We start from the raw sequence: 22,428 nt of genomic DNA, 5'->3' as shown, positions 1-22,428 counted from the left end.
TAGCATTTGCACAACTCCCACTTTCCAGAATGTTGACATTTTAATAAGGAAATAGATGTGCTAAGTCATCTGTTTTTGTAAACTGAAGCACGTGGGTTCAATCCTTGTTTGACGTTTATGGAAGCTAGCTGATATTATTAAAATGTACTTTCATTAGAACAGTGTAAAGAAAAGGTCAATTGCGTCCAGACTGCAAATGAATCGCACATGCGGGAAGCTGCCGCTGGCTGATCCCGCCCTGGCTTACACAAAAAAACCACACAATTAACCTGATTTAGAGCCAGACTAGTTACCGTAATTTTCTCACATTGCCATTGCCATTTTTTTCTATGGTCTCTTTTTGGTCCATTTAGATTGCTAATGTCGATTGTATACCATTTCTTTTTTCTAAATGTTAACGTTAAAAATGTCAAATGTTTTAGGCTCCTAAGTAGACCATAAGGTTAAAAACCAAAACAAATTAAGAAAACTAAACTGAAAAACTAAAAACAAAGAATAAAATAAAAAGGTCATGAAAAACTAAGTAGCTCCGCTCCGCCAGTATGTCTCTTTTGGTTCACTTTTGCCGGTCTCAAGCCAGCCGGGTAAAGGACGAGGGTTGGAATTGTATCATAAAAAAACAAGGATCGACAGAAGAAAGTTCATTTGTAGTTCCAAACATATTTAGGGAGTTTTTTACTCACTTTTTGTCTCTCCCACAATGTTATTCCTCACTCCTACAGTGTCCTTCACATTTACATGCACATGGCCAATTCTGCAAATTAGGTGATGACATGTTTTAGCAACTTCTAGCGACTTTTAGGACAGCCAATAGCTACTTTCCTTACTGAGGTGTTGGCAACACTGCTGACTTTAAACATTGGCTATCTGAGCAGCTAACTGATCGCTGCAGCTGTACATAGCCCATCTGTAAATAGCCCACCCAATCTACCTACCTCATCCCCATATTGTTTTAATTTACATTCTGCTCTTTGCACACCAGTATTTCTACTTGCACATCATCATTTGCTCATCTATCACTCCAGTGTTCATTTGCTAAATTGTAATTACTTCGCTACTATGGCCTATTTATTGCCCTACCTCCATTTGCACGCACTGTATATAGACTTTCTTTTTTTTCTTCTATTGTGTTATTGACTGTACTCTTTATTATTCCATCTGTAACTCTGTGTTGTTGTTTGTGTTGCGCTGCTTTCCTTTATCTTGGCTAGGTCGCAGTTGTAAATGAAAACTTGTTCTCAACTAGCTTACCTGGTTATATAAAGGTGAAATTTTAAAAAACAAGAAACATTTCTCTTTTTCCCAGAAAGGGGATGTAGCTCAGTGGTAGAGCGCATGCTTCGCATGTATGAGGTCCTGGGTTCAATCCCCAGCTTCTCCATTGAAACCTTTGCAATGGCCCATCTCCTACTTTCCAGAATGTTGAAATTCTCAGCAGGAAACAGAAGTGGTATGGTTGCCAACTTCAATTGCATCATATTCAAAAATTGAAGTTCATGGGTTCGATGACTGTCCATACTTGTATTAAGAATTGCTGCTATCATTTCATTGTAGATTCAATGGAGTGGTGTATATAAAAAGTACATTGTATTAATATTGCATTTTACCTGCAAATAAAATGGGATGGAAGCTCAGAGGGGGAGTGCATGCTATTTATGCATGAGGTCCTTGGTTCAATCCCAAGGTTCTCCACTGAGTTTATTTGTGTGCCAAATTCACATTACACAACTACTACTTTCCAGAATGTAGATAAATATTTTGCAGCGTAGATTGGCATGGTGGCCAAGTGGCAAGGCGTCGGTCTTGTAAACCGAAGATCTTGGGTTCAAATCCCATCTGTGCCTTACAGAAAATTAGCTGGTACCATGGAGAGGTTCTTTAACTGGAGGAATTTGAAGAAAAGGCAAGTTGTCTCAATATGGCAACCCTGCTAATATATTGTAAGGGGATGTGTCTCTACGGTAGAGCTAATACTTGAAGTGTATGTGGTCTGAAGTTAATCCACAACTTCTCTGATGAGTATATTTAGTTGTTAAATTAGCATTTGCACAACTGCCACTTTCCAGAATGTTGACATTTTAATAAGGAAATAGATGTGCTAAGTCATCTGTTTTTGTAAACTGAAGCACGTGGGTTCAATCCTTGTTTGACGTTTATGGAAGCTAGCTGATATTATGAAAATGTACTTTCATTAGAACAGTGTAAAGAAAAGGTCAATTGCGTCCAGACTGCAAATGTATCGCACATGCGGGAAGCTGCCGCTGGCTGATCCCGCCCTGGCTTACACAAAAAAAAAACACAATTAACCTGATTTAGAGCCAGACTAGTTACCGTAATTTTCTCACATTGCCATTGCCATTTTTTTCTATGGTCTCTTTTTGGTACATTTAGATTGCTAATGTCGATTGTATACCACTTCTTTTTTCTAAATGTTAAGGTTAAAAATGTCAAATGTTTTAGGCTCCTAAGTGGACCATAAGGTTAAAAACCAAAACAAATTAAGAAAACTAAACTGAAAAACTAAAAACAAAGAATAAAATAAAAAGGTCATGAAAAACTAAGTAGATCCGCTCCGCCAGTATGTCTCTTTTGGTTCACTTTTGCCGGTCTCAAGCCAGCCGGGTAAAGGACGAGGGTTGGAATTGTATCATAAAAAAACAAGGATCGACAGAAGAAAGTTCATTTGTAGTTCCAAACATATTTAGGGAGTTTTTTACTCACTTTTTGTCTCTCCCACAATGTTATTCCTCACTCCTACAGTGTCCTTCACATTTACATGCACATTGCCAATTCTGCAAATTAGGTGATGACATGTTTTAGCAACTTCTAGCGACTTTTAGGACAGCCAATAGCTACTTTCCTTACTGAGGTGTTGGCAACACTGCTGACTTTAAACATTGGCTATCTGAGCAGCTAACTGATCGCTGCAGCTGTACATAGCCCATCTGTAAATAGCCCACCCAATCTACCTACCTCATCCCCATATTGTTTTCATTTACATTCTGCTCTTTGCACACCAGTATTTCTACTTGCACATCATCATTTGCTCATCTATCACTCCAGTGTTCATTTGCTAAATTGTAATTACTTCGCTACTATGGCCTATTTATTGCCCTACCTCCATTTGCACGCACTGTATATAGACTTTCTTTTTTTTCTTCTATTGTGTTATTGACTGTACTCTTTATTATTCCATCTGTAACTCTGTGTTGTTGTTTGTGTTGCGCTGCTTTCCTTTATCTTGGCTAGGTCGCAGTTGTAAATGAAAACTTGTTCTCAACTAGCTTACCTGGTTATATAAAGGTGAAATTTAAAAAAACAAGAAACATTTCTCTTTTTCCCAGAAAGGGGATGTAGCTCAGTGGTAGAGCGCATGCTTTGCATGTATGAGGTCCTGGGTTCAATCCCCAGCTTCTCCATTGAAATCTTTGCAATGGCCCATCTCCTACTTTCCAGAATGTTGAAACAGAAGTGGTATGGTTGCCAACTTCAATTGTATCATTTTCAAAAACTGAAGTTCATGGGTTCGATGACTGTCCATACTTGTATTAAGAATTGCTGCTATCATTTCATTGTAGATTCAATGGAGTGGTGTATATAAAAAGTACATTGTATTAATATTGCATTTTACCTGCAAATAAAATGGGATGGAAGCTCAGAGGGGGAGTGCATGCTATTTATGCATGAGGTCCTTGGTTCAATCCCAAGGTTCTCCACTGAGTTTATTTGTGTGCCAAATTCACATTACACAACTACTACTTTCCAGAATGTTGATAAATATTTTGCAGCGTAGATTGGCATGGTGGCCAAGTGGCAAGGCGTCGGTCTTGTAAATCGAAGATCATGGGTTCAAATCCCATCTGTGCCTTACAGAAAATTAGCTGGTACCATGGAGAGGTTCTTTAACTGGAGGAATTTGAAGAAAAGGCAAGTTGTCTCAATATGGCAACCCTGCTAATATATTGTAAGGGGATGTGTCTCTACGGTAGAGCTAATACTTGAAGTGTATGTGGTCTGAAGTTAATCTACAACTTCTCTGATGAGTATATTTAGTTGTTAAATTAGCATTTGCACAACTCCCACTTTCCAGAATGTTGACATTTTAATAAGGAAATAGATGTGCTAAGTCATCTGTTTTTGTAAACTGAAGCACGTGGGTTCAATCCTTGTTTGACGTTTATGGAAGCTAGCTGATATTATGAAAATGTACTTTCATTAGAACAGTGTAAAGAAAAGGTCAATTGCGTCCAGACTGCAAATGAATCGCACATGCGGGAAGCTGCCGCTGGCTGATCCCGCCCTGGCTTACACAAAAAAAACACACAATTAACCTGATTTAGAGCCAGACTAGTTACCGTAATTTTCTCACATTGCCATTGCCATTTTTTTCTATGGTCTCTTTTTGGTCCATTTAGATTGCTAATGTCGATTGTATACCATTTCTTTTTTCTAAATGTTAAGGTTAAAAATGTCAAATGTTTTAGGCTCCTAAGTGGACCATAAGGTTAAAAACTAAAACAAATTAAGAAAACTAAACTGAAAAACTAAAAACAAAGAATAAAATAAAAAGGTCATGAAAAACTAAGTAGCTCCGCTCCGCCAGTATGTCTCTTTTGGTTCACTTTTGCCGGTCTCAAGCCAGCCGGGTAAAGGACGAGGGTTGGAATTGTATCATAAAAAAACAAGGATCGACAGAAGAAAGTTCATTTGTAGTTCCAAACATATTTAGGGAGTTTTTTACTCACTTTTTGTCTCTCCCACAATGTTATTCCTCACTCCTACAGTGTCCTTCACATTTACATGCACATGGCCAATTCTGCAAATTAGGTGATGACATGTTTTAGCAACTTCTAGCGACTTTTAGGACAGCCAATAGCTACTTTCCTTACTGAGGTGTTGGCAACACTGCTGACTTTAAACATTGGCTATCTGAGCAGCTAACTGATCGCTGCAGCTGTACATAGCCCATCTGTAAATAGCCCACCCAATCTACCTACCTCATCCCCATATTGTTTTAATTTACATTCTGCTCTTTGCACACCAGTATTTCTACTTGCACATCATCATTTGCTCATCTATCACTCCAGTGTTCATTTGCTAAATTGTAATTACTTCGCTACTATGGCCTATTTATTGCCCTACCTCCATTTGCACGCACTGTATATAGACTTTCTTTTTTTTCTTCTATTGTGTTATTGACTGTACTCTTTATTATTCCATCTGTAACTCTGTGTTGTTGTTTGTGTTGCGCTGCTTTCCTTTATCTTGGCTAGGTCGCAGTTGTAAATGAAAACTTGTTCTCAACTAGCTTACCTGGTTATATAAAGGTGAAATTTAAAAAAACAAGAAACATTTCTCTTTTTCCCAGAAAGGGGATGTAGCTCAGTGGTAGAGCGCATGCTTCGCATGTATGAGGTCCTGGGTTCAATCCCCAGCTTCTCCATTGAAACCTTTGCAATGGCCCATCTCCTACTTTCCAGAATGTTGAAATTCTCAGCAGGAAACAGAAGTGGTATGGTTGCCAACTTCAATTGCATCATATTCAAAAATTGAAGTTCATGGGTTCGATGACTGTCCATACTTGTATTAAGAATTGCTGCTATAATTTCATTGTAGATTCAATGGAGTGGTGTATATAAAAAGTACATTGTATTAATATTGCATTTTACCTGCAAATAAAATGGGATGGAAGCTCAGAGGGGGAGTGCATGCTATTTATGCATGAGGTCCTTGGTTCAATCCCAAGGTTCTCCACTGAGTTTATTTGTGTGCCAAATTCACATTACACAACTACTACTTTCCAGAATGTTGATAAATATTTTGCAGCGTAGATTGGCATGGTGGCCAAGTGGCAAGGCGTCGGTCTTGTAAATCGAAGATCATGGGTTCAAATCCCATCTGTGCCTTACAGAAAATTAGCTGGTACCATGGAGAGGTTCTTTAACTGGAGGAATTTGAAGAAAAGGCAAGTTGTCTCAATATGGCAACCCTGCTAATATATTGTAAGGGGATGTGTCTCTACGGTAGAGCTAATACTTGAAGTGTATGTGGTCTGAAGTTAATCTACAACTTCTCTGATGAGTATATTTAGTTGTTAAATTAGCATTTGCACAACTCCCACTTTCCAGAATGTTGACATTTTAATAAGGAAATAGATGTGCTAAGTCATCTGTTTTTGTAAACTGAAGCACGTGGGTTCAATCCTTGTTTGACGTTTATGGAAGCTAGCTGATATTATGAAAATGTACTTTCATTAGAACAGTGTAAAGAAAAGGTCAATTGCGTCCAGACTGCAAATGAATCGCACATGCGGGAAGCTGCCGCTGGCTGATCCCGCCCTGGCTTACACACAAAAAAAACACAATTAACCTGATTTAGAGCCAGACTAGTTACCGTAATTTTCTCACATTGCCATTGCCATTTTTTTCTATTGTCTCTTTTTGGTCCATTTAGATTGCTAATGTCGATTGTATACCATTTCTTTTTTCTAAATGTTAAGGTTAAAAATGTCAAATGTTTTAGGCTCCTAAGTGGACCATAAGGTTAAAAACCAAAACAAATTAAGAAAACTAAACTGAAAAACTAAAAACAAAGAATAAAATAAAAAGGTCATGAAAAACTAAGTAGCTCCGCTCCGCCAGTATGTCTCTTTTGGTTCACTTTTGCCGGTCTCAAGCCAGCCGGGTAAAGGACGAGGGTTGGAATTGTATCATAAAAAAACAAGGAAAGTTAATTTGTAGTTCCAAACATATTTAGGGAGTTTTTTGCTCACTTTTTGTCTCTCCCACAATGTTATTCCTCACTCCTACAGTGTCCTTCACATTTACATGCACATTACCAATTCTGCAAATTAGGTGATGACATGTTTTAGCAACTTCTAGCGATTTTTAGGACAGCCAATAGCTACTTTCCTTACTGAGGTGTTGGCAACACTGCTGACTTTAAACATTGGCTATCTGAGCAGCTAACTGATCGCTGCAGCTGTACATAGCCCATCTGTAAATAGCCCACCCAATCTACCTACCTCATCCCCATATTGTTTTAATTTACATTCTGCTCTTTGCACACCAGTATTTTGTTGATAATGGGATATGTAGGAGGGGGATCCGGTCAAGGATCGATTCAGACAAGGTGGTCTATTGTATGACAAGTGACAGTTTAATTATGAGTAAAGATATCTGGTACAACGTATACGGGCCCATTTCATTCGGTTCATAAGGAACCAGCAGAAAGAAGCCCCGCTAACAGTTTGCACATGTCTCATATACAGAACAGAAAGTAGGTTGATTCTAGAAGATCGGGTCTTCGGGTTGGTTCAGGCTGAGGTGTAGTCTTCTTGGATTGGCCCTGTTGGGCCGTCCGTCATCCCTCTGAGTCTTGTCGTGCCGTTCCTTGTCACACAATGTTCAGCTAAAAAAGGAGATTAGGTGTGTGCGCTGTCCTCAGTCACACAATGTTCGGCTAGAAAGGAGATTAGGTGTGTGCGCTGGTTTCTGCAAGTCAAGGCTGTCTCTTCCTCCCAATGTGTGGGTGTATGTCTTACCTGTGTGTCCTCGGCAGTTAGTGTGTGTAATGTGTGTGTGCTGTGTGTTTGGGTGTGGGAGCTATCCTGTATGGGACCTAACATGTTTTACTGTGAAAATACGTTGTCTCAGTTATAGCAATGTAATAGCAGTAGGCTGGTCACCTGCATAAGAAATAGCACTTCCTTACAAATCCCTCTCTTCACGTCTCCCCAGAGACGTGACACAACCTAACTAGATCCAGACACAAAAAGAAAACTTTTCCCAGAAGGAAAAGTTTTGTGATTCCCTCTCTTCACATCTCCTAAGAGATGTGACATAAACTAGGCTAACAATTACAAAGTTTAAAATACCTTCATGTTCTCCATTCGATCCCACTATGTACTAGATTGGCTACCAGCCACCTAGGAACTTGCAACCCTCATGTCAAAAGAGAACAACAGCTCATTGAAAAACAGAACAAAAGAAAATGGTGTGAAATTTAAGCCCCCCTTTTTGACACCCACTAGGGTGTCACTCATTATCCCTTATTTCAGCAGTCATAGCATTTCATGAAAAGAAAAACAAAACCTAGTAGGCACTCTCAACCTCATCCTCAAATTCGGGCAGGTCATTAGCAAGCAGAGGAAACATCTGGGAAAGGGGGGAAGGGTCAATAGCTCTAGAGATAACCCTAGTGGTAAGGGAACGGATACATGGAATGCAACAGCATCCACAGAGAACCAAAATGGCCGCGAACACCGAAATGGAGACCAAAATGGAGGAGACCAGGGTTTTATATTTACCAAAGGCACTCATCCAGGAGTCCCACATTGAGGTATCAATCCCAGAATGAGATTTCATTTTACCATTAAGAGTCCGAAGTCCCTCCAAAGCGACGGTCAGGCTTCCATCACTAGCAGTGTTATTAGGGATAAAAGTACAGCATTGTTCCCCAAACATAGAACAGACACCTCCTTTCTCAGCTAGGAGCATGTCAACTGCGATACGATTTTGGAAGGCCATAAGGCTGGTTGCAGCCAGTTGACCATGGACGGCTTCAAAACCTTGCTGTGTCCAGTTGCCCAATCTCTGAACATTAAAATGGATATAGTTAATTCGATCTACATTTTTGTTGATGGTACACCACCAGCAAATAGAAGATTCAATCCCAGCAGAAACCTGGTTAGCAAGTTTATACTCATCCGGGACCCCTCTGGGAACTCCTATGGCGTCTATGTACGTAGGGTCACCACCATCAGATCCAGCCATCCTCTTTTTCTTGGACGGGAAGGCATCCTTTTCAAATTGGGCCACCAACTCAGTCACACCTATTGGGTATACTGAAATGGGAAGAAGCAGAGAGACAAGAGCACAAAGGCCAGTAGAATTCTTTGGGAAACGCCCAAACAGTTGCTTACCACCGCACCACCACCAGACATCTGCTCTGGTGACAACTGTAAGGGGAGAATTAGGGAAGTAAGTAGAGTTACACCAGTGGGGTGGGACAGTACCTAAATCTGGAGGTCCTAGGGTCATGTTCACACATGTGAAATTCCCTTCAGCAACATCTGAGGAGAAAATCGGTGCCTGTCTGCCCTTGACTAGTGGATAAACCTTATCCCAGGAAGAACAATTTTGGGTTGGGTTATTAAATTTCATAACAGGGAAAACACAATTGACAGGTAAGGCTGCAGGCACAATGCGAAGGAGAGGCCTAGCTCCCATACATACCACACAGTCAGTACGGGCTGCCTTCCCAGCTTCTTCAGTCAGTAGTAACCAATTATTGGAGAAACCTGAGACTCCAGAAGTCATCAGGATGGAATCATCTACTGTAGGCGGATTCAGTCCGGACGTGATAATAATAGACCCCAATCTTGGATCCGAAGTGGATAGCACCTGTCGCGTAGAAAGAACAGCTAGAGGGGTGGTTATGTTAGTATGACAGATCTTAAGGGGCCAGTAAACCCTCTGGTCCACCCATGGTGCTAGTAGGAAAGTGGTACACCCAACCTTTCCGGTTCCTATTTTGATTATCAATTTCAGGCCATTACTCACTTTTGTCAAGGTCAACCGATTTCTCCACTGTAGAGCTTGCTGATGCACTGTCCAGGAGGACCAATCGTGACCAGTTTCTGCAACTAGATTTTTCCATGTCCATTCACCATAGCCTCCTGCTGTCATATACCATTCTGATCTATACCACATGATTGCATGAGTACCATAACCACCACCTGGGCTACCCAGAACACCCCAAGTAAGTATAACAGTGGTAGTAGCGTTAAGCGGGATACACAGAGTAGCTGATCTAATTAATTCTGCAGTACATTCAAAGTCACCATTCCGAACGTTACGTTTAGACAAAACATGCGTATCCGAGAATATAGAAGCATTGGTGATGTTTAATCGAGTAGTCTGTTCCTGGTCGGTAATTATACGCTGGGCTGCCCATATCATTACTCCCAATGTCAAAACAACATTGACTATAATTAGGACAAACAATGGGCCAGAACAACCCAGTCTTTCCCATGGTCTCCTAGCCCTTCTAGCCCATGGTGCTACTCTAGTGTCCCTATCATCTGAGGATGGGAGTCTCCTCCACATGGTCAGACGGGAGGGATGTCAGAATTTGAATTTGAATTGGATGTGAGTAAATCACTTCTTACTTCAGCCAGAGTTCTGGCAGGGGTTGGGGCTGGTGTACAATGTGTCAGGTGGTGCCAAGGTGCGCCTGATTTACCTTTGACCTGGACTGAGTGTGAAGTAACCTCCTTCACTTCGTACGGTCCAGTCCACCTGGGATCAGCCCACATTCTCTTGTGGACCTTGATCCTTACCCAGTCTCCAACTTTTACCCTTGGTTGTTCCGGGACGTCAGCCAGCTCCCCCTCTGCGACACGGTGTATCTGTTTGGAGAGAGCTGCAGACAATTCCGTCAATTTCTTCACATAGTCAGACATCCCTATCTGGTGCACATCAAGAGGGGGCATATGACCTCCCTCTCTTGGTGGCCCTGGCATTACTCTACCTGTCATTATTTCATGGGGTGAAAGATGTGTCCCTGCACCTGGTGAGGACCTCATGGCCATCAGTGCCAGGGGCAGGGCTTCCACCCAGGTCAATTTGGTCCCTGCACACACTTTAGCTATCTTAGCTTTCAGAGTCTGATTACAGCGTTCCACAAGGCCCTGCGATTGCGGCTTATACACAGAGCCAAACTTGTGTGTAATGCCAAACCTCTCCTCCACCTGTCTCAGGTGCTGATTTGAGAAGTGGGACCCATTGTCACCTCCTTTGTCGAGGAACCCCATACCTAGGTATGAGTTCTGTCTGTAGCCACTTAATGACTGACTTCGCATCCTCCTTTGCTGTAGGAATGGCCTCTACCCACTTTGAGAATCTGTCTACCATTACTAGCAAATATCTCTTTCCTCCCTTGACCTGATCTGCTCCCATGTCTGTAAAATCTATGCTGATGTCTTGAAAACAGGCATTGGGCACCGGATAGTGTCCCATGGGAGTCTGGTAGGGTTTCTTTGGGTTGTGACTTCCACAGATGGCACAACTGTCACAGAACAAATCTGTCATTTCTTTCATGTAAGGATGCCACCACACATAGGATACTCTCTGTAGAGTCTTCAGTTTCCCTTCGTGTGTTAGTCCATGTGCTTCTCTGATTAGTTCAGGACAGAGGTTTGCAGGGGCCACTAGTCTGCCATCATGACATCGCCACAGTTCATCAGTACCCTTCGTCGCTCCCTTCTGTCCCCACACTGAGTGCTCATATGGTCCGGCTGCTTGTTGTAGTTCTTTGATGTGTTGGTTAGTCAATTCAGTCCTAGGTGGACTGATTTGGAGAACCATTTGTCTGGGAGTGTATCCTCCTGCTTTCTTAGCTGCCTGGTCTGCAGCATCATTTCCCCTGCTGATCCTGGAGTTCAATGTCTGATGGCCTTTGCATTTCATTATGGCCACTTTCTCAGGGAGTGATACTGCAGCAATCAGACGCTCCATCTGGGTCTTGTGCTTGATTGGTAGGTTTCCAGTAGTGGTAAAGTTTCTTCTGACCCATTGTGGTCCATCGATGTGTACTGCTCCATGAGCATATGCTGAGTCGGTGTATATGTTGACCTTTTTCCCTTTGGCCAGTGTTAATGCTTGGGTGAGTCCAATTATCTCTGCCAATTGGGCTGATGCGGGCTGAGGTATTATACCTGATTCCAGGGTGGTGTGAGCTCCATCCACATTCTGTTGTACTACTGCGTATGCTGCTATGTTGCCCTCATCTCCTCTGTAACAACACCCGTCAGTGTACAGCCATAGGTCTGCAATCAATATTGGTTCATTTTCCAGGTCTGGTCTGAGTTTAAGTTCTTGAGCAGCTCTTTCTGCGCAGGCGTGGGTCATTCCTTCTTCCGCATTAAGGGCATCAGCCATATTCTTGTCTGTGTTGACAAACGTGATGTGTGACTGTGTACATTTGTTCTGAATTTTGTTTTTTCTCTCTGCACTAAAGGTGAATTCCTTCGCCATCAAGTACGCTGCAACACCATGGTGGGTGTGGATCTCCATTTTGTGGCACATTACGAGGTGAGCAGTTTTTTCAATGGCTTTAGCAACTGCTGCTACATACCTTGAGCATGTGGTCTGTCCTGTCTCAATGTGATCCAATTTTGAGGAGTGGTACATCAGGACTCTTCTCTCCCCCTCTTGTTTCTGGAAGAGAACGGATGATGTGAATCCTTCTTTTTCAGAAACATCCAAATGGAAGGTCTTGCCATAGTCAGGTGCAGTGAGAGCTGCAGCCACAGCCAGGTCTGTTTTCAACTGGCCAAAAGCCTCAGAGGCCTCAGGTGACCAGATAAGAGGAGCATGAAGGTTTCTTGAGCCTGCATGTCTGACTATTTCCCTCAGTGGTTCAGTCCTGGCAGTGTAGTCAGGAATGTGTGTACGGCTGTACCCAGTCAAACCCAAAAACGAGAGCATACCAGCGACTGTGGTTGGTCTGGGATGGTGAAGAATGGAGCTTCTGTGTGAAGTAGAGAGTCCAGCTCCTTCTCCTGAGATTTCTCTACCCAAAAAGAGTACCGTCCTTCTGCACATCTGGACTTTTGATTTCTTGACCTTGTATCCCTTGCTAGCCAAAAAGTCCAGCAGGACTTTGGTGATTTCTAAGCACAGGTCCGAAGTGGGGGCTCCCAGGAGGAGATCGTCAACGTATTGGATGAGTACCACGCCTTCCGGAAGGGTGAGTTCTCCCAAGTGTTTTTTCAGGATGTGATTGAATATTCCGGGGGAGCAACGATAGCCCTGGGGAAGAACAGAATACGTGTACTGCTGGTTTTCGTAAGTGAATGCAAACAGAGGCTGAGACCCCTCATCCAGAGGAATGCTAAAGAAAGCATTAGCAAGGTCCACGACAGTGAAATATTGGTGTCTCGGTGATAGATTGCTCAGGGTAATGTGTGGGTCAGGAACAGGTAGGTCAACCCCCAAAGTGGCTTCATTGATGGCTCTGAAGTCTTGTACCATCCTGTAGGTTTGTCCATCTGCCTTCGGAACAGGCAGAATTGGGGTGTTCCATGGAGATTGAGTTCGGTAAATGCAGTCAGCTCCCAATAACCCCTCAATAGTGGGGCGAATCCCCTCCACCTGCTCAGGCTTGAGACGATATTGGGGTCTGTAGATGGGAGGTTGAGTCGGATCCAACAGGGTGATAGCAACTGGTGTAACTTGTAGTTTGCCCACATCGAAAGGCGTGGTACTCCAGATAGATTTGTCAATGGAATCCAGCAGGGCTGTAGATGATGGGTGATCTGAATAGGGTTTACCATGGTGTCTGGGTAGGGCAAGACGCTCAGGCTTACAGGTTTCTTCCGTGTCTATCATTGTTAGTCTCCACATGTCCTCAGTGGTAGCTTTCATCAACCCTGGTGTGGAGGTAGGTTCCCATTGGAGCTTCGATGCTCGACGTATCATAGGACCCAGGCTTCTTGCTTCATGTCCATTCCCCACTGCCAATGTCACATGGGGTGATGAGTCAGGCCCCAACAGATACCAGGGCTTCAGATGAGAAGGTAAAATTACAGGGGCAGCCACCCCCTCTGGTCCACAAACGATTGAGGCACACCTAATGGTGGGGGTTTGGTGCATCATGTTTTCATCCCAGTCATCAGTGTATGGTGTATCTTCATCCTCAGTTACATTGAGTGTACAGTGTAACTCAGCTCTTGTAAGGATGTAGAGTATAGATAAGCTTTCTCCACGAATTAAACTGGAACTGTATACCAGGGGTGGAGGGTCCATGTTCCAGGCATTTCAGCCAATAGATTTCCTGGGTCAGAGACAGTGGGGGAGTCGGTAAAATGGGAAGCATTAACACTCTTCCCGTTGGCGTAGGTCTGACTGACACTTCAACTCCTTTTTCGGTGAGACAGATGTAACAACCCATTTTACAGAGTAGGTCTCTTCCCAACAGATTGATGGGACAGTTAGGACAGTATAGAAATTGGTGCCTCAGCTTTGAAGGACCCCACTGGAAAAGGAGAGGTTCAGTTTTGTGTTGTGTTTCCGGTCTTCCTGACACCCCCACCACCTGTATGGAATCAGTAGATAAAGGCTGAGGAGATCTGATCGCAGAATATGTACATCCGGTGTCCACTAGAAATTGATGAGTAACTCCTCCTACTTCACACGTGACAGTAGGTTCCGTATATACAGAAAAGTGTTGGACCTCTGCCTCGTCAGGTGGTGGTGGGCACCTTCATTCCCATGGAGGGTATGCTTCAGACATTCCCTGGAATGGTACTGGAGGTGCTGGTTGTTCTGGGTGGTTGTACACAGGTTGTGGATAGGCGGGCCCTGGTGGTGGCCCCGTCATTCGAGGGGCTCCCCTTCCTCTAGGGGCATATCCTCTTCCTCTGTTCATTATGAAATGCTGTTGTTGGGGCGTCAGTGGGTACGGGCAGGCCTTAGCATAATGTCCGACTTGGTGACAATTGCGACATTGTCCAGATGATCGTCCAGCTGCCCTCAATCCCCACTGCAGATTTGATTGGGGGCTGTAGTATGTTGTGGTAGGTCCTCTGGGTGTGAAGCCTTGGGCAGGATAAGCCTGAGGTGGGTAAGATATTGATTGGGGGAGCAACGTAGGCTACAGGGGTTGGTGGGGCAACTGGAGCTGCCCCCGCCATCATTTGTTTCACGGTAGCTTCCACCACTTGTGGAAGGGTTTGGTCATCAGCCAACATCTGCTTCTTTGGCTGTGCTGTCTTCTGGGCCTCTTTAAGCTGTATCTTCAGCAGTTGTACCTGTAGAGCTTTCACCTCAGTGTCCGCAGCGCCTGTATCCTTGCAGTCCTGGGTGATATGGTGGTGCACATGGGAGTTGAATTGGGCTAGCGGCATGACACACAGCCCGACAGTGCCTCTCAGTTTAGTCTTTACAGCTCCCGGTGTTCCATTCACCACCATTTCCTTCCACATAGCCTTAGAGGTTTCTGAGTGATCGTATGTTTCCCCATGCACTGACCTCCATGTCGTCTTAGCCCTGTCCAGATATTCGGCTGCCTGTTCTCCTGCATGCATGGTGAAAGATGATAGTGCAGCAAAATTCTTCTCGGTGGGGTAGGCTCTTCTGAGTTCTGCCCATAGTTGAGCGCGATACTTCTCTGGTGGAGTGGCACCTGTGTTGGACCCCAGACCAGCGGTATTTATCAATACATTCATGGTGGTGTGATCGGTCGCTCTTGCCAACAACGCTTTCATGTCTCCCAGTGCCAGCCGGAATCCTGATGTGAGGGTCTGTAACTGTAGTAGCCAAGCTGACGCTCCTCCGTGGAGACTCGGAAGTTGTTCCATTACGGCGGTGAGATCTTGCATTTTCCATGGCACATATTCTTCGGTTTGTCCTGTCCCACTCAGTCTCAGAGGCATTTGTAGTTCTTGTTCCCTCCTTAGTTGATTTTGGTCTTGTATGCGTCGAGATCTCCTAAGTACCTGCTCCGGTGGTATCTGTCCATGTAGTTCAACAACATCTCCCAAGTAGTACCCATTCAGTTGAAATGGTCCACCCTTTCCGGTTGCATGTCTTTCTTCTGCCGCAATTTGTTGGGCAGCTTTCCATATGTCCTCTCTTGTCACCCTCCCTGGCTCCTCTTCGTCCTCTTCCTCAGGCTCGTTGAGTGAGTAGGTATATTCACGTAGGACATCCACTTCAGGACAGGAATGCTCATGTTCCCCTCTGTAGGCAGTAGTTCCCCCGGTTCTTTCGTTCAGGTGGGATCTGGCTGACCCAACACTTCGAGATGCAGGGGATCTGATGGAGTCTGGTAGCTCTCTGAACTGCAGGGAAGGCTTTGACTCAAGAGAGTGAGACGTGAGTGTTTGATGACTTGATGGCTGCGGTAGGCTGGTGTTCATTAAGGGTTCTTGGGAAAATTTAAGTGATTTACATGAGTCACGGCTCCTTTCTCCCATAGGTGCCCGTCCTTCTCCACATTCTTGTAGGCTTCGACCCCCATGGGGTGTGGACACCAATCCGCCTTCTAGAGAGCAGGGGGTGGAGGGTTGTCGTACCTCCTCACACTCTATATAGCCTCCAGTCAAATGCATTGACACCTGTCCCCGTAGCAGGCCTTCATCAATGTGGAGAACTGGTGCCTGGATGGAGGGGGCTGAGGGAACTTGGGTTGTCGATGAATATGGTGGTGGTTGAGTGGCCTCCTCTGGTAGCTTCGGGTATATACGTGCCACAGGAGTGGGGGAGGCTGCTACAGGGGCCAATTTGACTTCGTCACTCCCCTGTGTCGCCTCCATTGATGACTCCACCTCCGCCCCAGCCACTACCCCCATCATTTCCGGTTTTTTGTTCAGTTGTGCTCTACGGGTCTCCTCGATAGCCCAAGTGCCTATCTTCAATTCAGCTTCTGCTTTCTCTCTCTGTTTAGTCCCTTCCTTCTTGAATACATGCAACTTGTTCTGTTCTATCTCCCTGTCTTTAGCTTCCTGTAATGCTTCACGCAACTCACCTTCCATTGTGCTAAGCTGGACCCTATTTGGCGTTCCCCCTACTAAATAACCTGCCTGTGTCCACTTCAACTTCAACCCTTCCCAAACCTTCTTTATTGACTTCCACTGTTCCTTTCCTCCTGACCTATCTTGCATACGTTGATCTAGAAAATCATTGAATTTTAATTTTGGAGGTTGCGGAGTCGCCATTTTAGTTTAATAATAGTTACGTGTTTTTAGAAATATTTTGTACACTCTCTGGATATACTTAGCCCGCCACTGGTTCGCGCCAGTGATGTATTCTTAGGAGACACTATTACTCATACTCTGTCTTAACTCAGAGCTTCTCCGTCATAAATCCAGAATTTTCGACAATAATGGTTTAATGATTAAAGACGAGCCCCAATTCAGGAAATGATCTTCAACATTAATGTTTTAACAATTTGGATAATGTTTTTTTAGAATTTAGGAAATACTTTTCCACAGTAATTTTAAATATTGGTAATGATAACAGGGTCTTGTGAAACGCCGTTTACATTTAGTCTATAGTCGACACACGAATATTCTTACATGTACATAGCTTCAACAAAATCGATCAATTAGAACATCTTATTCCACGACGTCACACATTTGTACATTTATCACATCAGTTCAGACCAAAACACAAAGCGGACTTTTCAGTCCAACATACATTAATCTTTTGTAGACACCTCACCGGTCACAAGCCTGGCTATTGGTTTTAACCTCACCGGTCACAAGCCTGGCTATTGGTTATATCTATGCCTAATTAGAGATTCAATATATTAACCTTTTGTAGACACCTCACCGGTCACAAGCCTGGCTATTGGTTAAATCTATGCCCAATTATAGATCACCTTACCGGACACAAGCCGGACCGGACACTAGCCGGACTATCGGTAGCAACTCTATATTGACTATTTTATTCCTGACCGGTCTCAGCCGGACCGGACACAAGCCGGACTATCGGAATATTCTATATTTATTGTTAGTTATCCCTGACCGGACACAAGCCGGACCCTCGGGTTATTTAGGTCTACTACTACTTATCCCTGACCGGACACAAGCCGGACCGGTCACAAGCCGGACTATCGGGATATTCTAATTACCACATATGTTTACTTCACTGTCAATTTCAAGTCAATTATTTATGTTAAATTTACACAAAAATTCTTACCCACACTCGGTACTACTGATCGTAATTTGGTATGACTATTCGACAATATGCTATTCGACAATATTAAACAGGTTTTGCTTACCTTATTTTGTGGTCGACCAGAGATCAGTTTCCCGAGTTGAGCAGAATTGTTGTCCACCCCCGAAAGTTTTCACCTGTCCTACGGGAACCGTCCTTTCACCAACTCGCCCCCTCACACCCACATCAACCACTCTGGACTGGGTCGTTAGTAAACCATCCTCTGCTACCAAGATTCTGTTGATAATGGGATATGTAGGAGGGTGAGCCGGTCAAGGATCGATTCAGACAAGGTGGTCTATTGTATGACAAGTGACAGTTTAATTATGAGTAAAGATATCTGGTACAACGTATACGGGCCCATTTCATTCGGTTCATAAGGAACCAGCAGAAAGAAGCCCCGCTAACAGTTTGCACATGTCTCATATACAGAACAGAAAGTAGGTTGATTCTAGAAGATCGGGTCTTCGGGTTGGTTCAGGCTGAGGTGTAGTCTTCTTGGATTGGCCCTGTTGGGCCGTCCGTCATCCCTCTGAGTCTTGTCGTGCCGTTCCTTGTCACACAATGTTCAGCTAAAAAAGGAGATTAGGTGTGTGCGCTGTCCTCAGTCACACAATGTTCGGCTAGAAAGGAGATTAGGTGTGTGCGCTGGTTTCTGCAAGTCAAGGCTGTCTCTTCCTCCCAATGTGTGGGTGTATGTCTTATCTGTGTGTCCTCGGCAGTTAGTGTGTGTAATGTGTGTGTGCTGTGTGTGTGGGTGTGGGAGCTATCCTGTATGGGACCTAACATGTTTTACTGTGAAAATACGTTGTCTCAGTTATAGCAATGTAATAGCAGTAGGCTGGTCACCTGCATAAGAAATAGCACTTCCTTACAATTTCTACTTGCACATCATCATTTGCTCATCTATCACTCCAGTGTTCATTTGCTAAATTGTAATTACTTCGCTACTATGGCCTATTTATTGCCCTACCTCCATTTGCACGCACTGTATATAGACTTTCTTTTTTTTATTCTATTGTGTTATTGACTGTACTCTTTATTATTCCATCTGTAACTCTGTGTTGTTGTTTGTGTTGCGCTGCTTTCCTTTATCTTGGCTAGGTCGCAGTTGTAAATGAAAACTTGTTCTCAACTAGCTTACCTGGTTATATAAAGGTGAAATTTAAAAAAAAAAGAAACATTTTTCTTTTTCCCAGAAAGGGGATGTAGCTCAGTGGTAGAGCGCATGCTTCGCATGTATGAGGTCCTGGGTTCAATCCCCAGCTTCTCCATTGAAACCTTTGCAATGGCCCATCTCCTACTTTCCAGAATGTTGAAATTCTCAGCAGGAAACAGAAGTGGTATGGTTGCCAACTTCAATTGCATCATTTTCAAAAACTGAAGTTCATGGGTTCGATGACTGTCCATACTTGTATTAAGAATTGCTGCTATCATTCCATTGTAGATTCAATGGAGTGTTCTATATAAAAAGTACATTGTATTAATATTGCATTTTACCTGCAAATAAAATGGGATGGAAGCTCAGAGGGGGAGTGCATGCTATTTATGCATGAGGTCCTTGGTTCAATCCCAAGGTTCTCCACTGAGTTTATTTGTGTGCCAAATTCACATTACACAACTACTGCTTTCCAGAATGTTGATAAATATTTTGCAGCATAGATTGGTATGGTGGCCAAGTGGCAAGGCGTCGGTCTTGTAAACTGAAGATCATGGGTTCAAATCCCATCTGTGCCTTACAGAAAATTAGCTGGTACCATGTCGAGGTTCTTTAACTGGAGGAATTTGAAGAAAAGGCAAGTTGTCTCAATATGGCAACCCTGCTAATATATTGTAAGGGGATGTGTCTCTACGGTAGAGCTAATACTTGAAGTGTATGTGGTCTGAAGTCAATCCACAACTTCTCTGATGAGTATATTTAGTTGTTAAATTAGCATTTGCACAACTCCCACTTTCCAGAATGTTGATATTTTAATAAGGAAATAGATGTGCTAAGTCATCTGTTTTTGTAAACTGAAGCACGTGGGTTCAATCCTTGTTTGACGTTTATGGAAGCTAGCTGATATTATGATAATGTACTTTCATTAGAACAGTGTAAAGAAAAGGTCAATTGCGTCCAGACTGCAAATGAATCGCACATGCGGGAAGCTGCCGCTGGCTGATCCCGCCCTGGCTTACACAAAAAAAAAACACAATTAACCTGATTTAGAGCCAGACTAGTTACCGTAATTTTCTCACATTGCCATTGCCATTTTTTTCTATTGTCTCTTTTTGGTCCATTTAGATTGCTAATGTCGATTGTATACCATTTCTTTTTTCTAAATGTTAAGGTTAAAAATGTCAAATGTTTTAGGCTCCTAAGTGGACCATAAGGTTAAAAACCAAAACAAATTAAGAAAACTAAACTGAAAAACTAAAAACAAAGAATAAAATAAAAAGGTAATGAAAAACTAAGTAGCTCCGCTCCGCCAGTATGTCTCTTTTGGTTCACTTTTGCCGGTCTCAAGCCAGCCGGGTAAAGGACGAGGGTTGGAATTGTATCATAAAAAAACAAGGATCGACAGAAGAAAGTTCATTTGTAGTTCCAAACATATTTAGGGAGTTTTTTACTCACTTTTTGTCTCTCCCACAATGTTATAACTCACTTCTACAGTGTCCTTCACATTTACATGCACATTGCCAATTCTTCAAATTAGGTGATGACATGTTTTAGCAACTTCTAGCGACTTTTAGGACAGCCAATAGCTACTTTCCTTACTGAGGTGTTGGCAACACTGCTGACTTTAAACATCGGCTATCTGAGCAGCTAACTGATCGCTGCAGCTGTACATAGCCCATCTGTAAATAGCCCACCCAATCTACCTACCTCATCCCCATATTGTTTTAATTTACATTCTGCTCTTTGCACACCAGTATTTCTACTTGCACATCATCATTTGCTCATCTATCACTCCAGTGTTCATTTGCTAAATTGTAATTACTTCGCTACTATGGCCTATTTATTGCCCTACCTCCATTTGCACGCACTGTATATAGACTTTCTTTTTTTTCTTCTATTGTGTTATTGACTGTACTCTTTATTATTCCATCTGTAACTCTGTGTTGTTGTTTGTGTTGCGCTGCTTTCCTTTATCTTGGCTAGGTCGCAGTTGTAAATTAAAACTTGTTCTCAACTAGCTTACCTGGTTATATAAAGGTGAAATTTAAAAAAACAAGAAACATTTCTCTTTTTCCCAGAAAGGGGATGTAGCTCAGCGGTAGAGCGCATGCTTCGCATGTATGAGGTCCTGGGTTCAATCCCCAGCTTCTCCATTGAAACCTTTGCAATGGCCCATCTCCTACTTTCCAGAATGTTGAAATTCTCAGCAGGAAACAGAAGTGGTATGGTTGCCAACTTCAATTGCATCATTTTCAAAAACTGAAGTTCATGGGTTCGATGACTGTCCATACTTGTATTAAGAATTGCTGCTATCATTTCATTGTAGATTCAATGTATATAAAAAGTACATTGTATTAATATTGCATTTTACCTGCAAATAAAATGGGATGGAGCTCAGAGGGGGAGTGCATGCTATTTATGCATGAGGTCCTTGGTTCAATCCCAAGGTTCTCCACTGAGTTTATTTGTGTGCCAAATTCACATTACACAACTACTACTTTTCAGAATGTTGATAAATATTTTGCTGCATAGATTGGCATGGTGGCCAAGTGGCAAGGTGTCGGTCTTGTAAACCGAAGATCATGGGTTCAAATCCCATCTGTGCCTTACTGAAAATTAGCTGGTACCATGGAGAGGTTCTTTAACTGGAGGAATTTGAAGAAAAGGCAAGTTGTCTCAATATGGCAACCCTGCTAATATATTGTAAGGGGATGTGTCTCTACGGTAGAGCTAATACTTGAAGTGTATGTGGTCTGAAGTTAATCCACAACTTCTCTGATGAGTTTATTTAGTTGTTAAATTAGCATTTGCACAACTCCCACTTTCCAGAATGTTGACATTTTAATAAGGAAATAGATGTGCTAAGTCATCTGTTTTTGTAAACTGAAGCACGTGGGTTCAATCCTTGTTTGACGTTTATGGAAGCTAGCTGATATTATGATAATGTACTTTCATTAGAACAGTGTAAAGAAAAGGTCAATTGCGTCCAGACTGCAAATGAATCGCACATGCGGGAAGCTGCCGCTGGCTGATCCCGCCCTGGCTTACACAAAAAAAAAAAAACACAATTAACCTGATTTAGAGCCAGACTAGTTACCGTAATTTTCTCACATTGCCATTGCCATTTTTTTCTATTGTCTCTTTTTGGTCCATTTAGATTGCTAATGTCGATTGTATACCATTTCTTTTTTCTAAATGTTAAGGTTAAAAATGTCAAATGTTTTAGGCTCCTAAGTGGACCATAAGGTTAAAAACCAAAACAAATTAAGAAAACTAAACTGAAAAACTAAAAACAAAGAATAAAATAAAAAGGTCATGAAAAACTAAGTAGCTCCGCTCCGCCAGTATGTCTCTTTTGGTTCACTTTTGCCGGTCTCAAGCCAGCCGGGTAAAGGACGAGGGTTGGAATTGTATCATAAAAAAACAAGGATCGACAGAAGAAAGTTCATTTGTAGTTCCAAACATATTTAGGGAGTTTTTTACTCACTTTTTGTCTCTCCCACAATGTTATAACTCACTTCTACAGTGTCCTTCACATTTACA

The 22,428-nt window shown here is 42.8% G+C and overlaps 1 protein-coding gene and 10 non-coding genes across 11 annotated transcripts; 10 read left to right on the top strand and 1 right to left on the bottom strand.

The window, feature by feature from the left end:
• The first annotated feature begins 1,309 nt into the window (after positions 1-1,309).
• trnaa-cgc lies at positions 1,310-1,381 on the top strand. Its single transcript has one exon. It is a non-coding gene; the product is annotated as a tRNA-Ala (tRNA).
• A 391-nt stretch (positions 1,382-1,772) lies between these two features.
• trnat-ugu lies at positions 1,773-1,844 on the top strand. Its single transcript has one exon. It is a non-coding gene; the product is annotated as a tRNA-Thr (tRNA).
• Positions 1,845-3,347: 1,503 nt separating this feature from the next.
• Positions 3,348-3,419, top strand: trnaa-ugc. Its single transcript has one exon. It is a non-coding gene; the product is annotated as a tRNA-Ala (tRNA).
• Positions 3,420-3,796: 377 nt separating this feature from the next.
• Positions 3,797-3,868, top strand: trnat-ugu. Its single transcript has one exon. It is a non-coding gene; the product is annotated as a tRNA-Thr (tRNA).
• Positions 3,869-5,371: 1,503 nt separating this feature from the next.
• On the top strand, positions 5,372-5,443 carry trnaa-cgc. The gene has a single exon. It is a non-coding gene; the product is annotated as a tRNA-Ala (tRNA).
• Positions 5,444-5,834: 391 nt separating this feature from the next.
• trnat-ugu lies at positions 5,835-5,906 on the top strand. The gene has a single exon. It is a non-coding gene; the product is annotated as a tRNA-Thr (tRNA).
• Positions 5,907-8,093: 2,187 nt separating this feature from the next.
• Positions 8,094-13,394, bottom strand: LOC118948749. Its single transcript, XM_036973526.1, has 5 exons — positions 10,947-13,394; positions 10,343-10,765; positions 8,932-8,959; positions 8,685-8,845; positions 8,094-8,156 (listed from the first exon to the last, which is right to left on the bottom strand). The coding sequence occupies exons 1-5, from the start codon at positions 13,392-13,394 to the stop codon at positions 8,094-8,096; spliced, it is 3,123 nt and encodes a 1,040-aa protein (XP_036829421.1).
• A 5,534-nt stretch (positions 13,395-18,928) lies between these two features.
• Positions 18,929-19,000, top strand: trnaa-cgc. Its single transcript has one exon. It is a non-coding gene; the product is annotated as a tRNA-Ala (tRNA).
• Positions 19,001-19,391: 391 nt separating this feature from the next.
• On the top strand, positions 19,392-19,463 carry trnat-ugu. The gene has a single exon. It is a non-coding gene; the product is annotated as a tRNA-Thr (tRNA).
• A 1,503-nt stretch (positions 19,464-20,966) lies between these two features.
• Positions 20,967-21,038, top strand: trnaa-cgc. Its single transcript has one exon. It is a non-coding gene; the product is annotated as a tRNA-Ala (tRNA).
• A 382-nt stretch (positions 21,039-21,420) lies between these two features.
• On the top strand, positions 21,421-21,492 carry trnat-ugu. The gene has a single exon. It is a non-coding gene; the product is annotated as a tRNA-Thr (tRNA).
• The last annotated feature ends 936 nt before the right edge of the window (positions 21,493-22,428 follow it).

This window comes from Oncorhynchus mykiss, unplaced genomic scaffold (assembly GCF_013265735.2).
Source record: "Oncorhynchus mykiss isolate Arlee unplaced genomic scaffold, USDA_OmykA_1.1 un_scaffold_265, whole genome shotgun sequence".
NCBI classification, from domain to species: domain Eukaryota; kingdom Metazoa; phylum Chordata; class Actinopteri; order Salmoniformes; family Salmonidae; genus Oncorhynchus; species Oncorhynchus mykiss.
The sequence above is the reverse complement of the archived record's forward strand: the minus strand, read 5'-3'. Positions and strand labels throughout refer to the sequence as shown.

What these genes read in the sequence shown, in the direction of transcription:
- LOC118948749 (XM_036973526.1), bottom strand. Translation starts at nt 13,394, where the DNA reads ATGATAGACACGGAAGAAACCTGTAAGCCTGAGCGTCTTGCCCTACCC. An exon ending in CAGACATGGGAGCAGATCAG is followed by an intron (nt 10,766 to 10,946) that starts GTCAAGGGAGGA and finishes TTCTCAAATCAG; the next exon opens with CACCTGAGACAGGTGGAGGA. An exon ending in AGAGCAGATGTCTGGTGGTG is followed by an intron (nt 8,846 to 8,931) that starts GTGCGGTGGTAA and finishes TTCCCATTTCAG; the next exon opens with TATACCCAATAGGTGTGACT.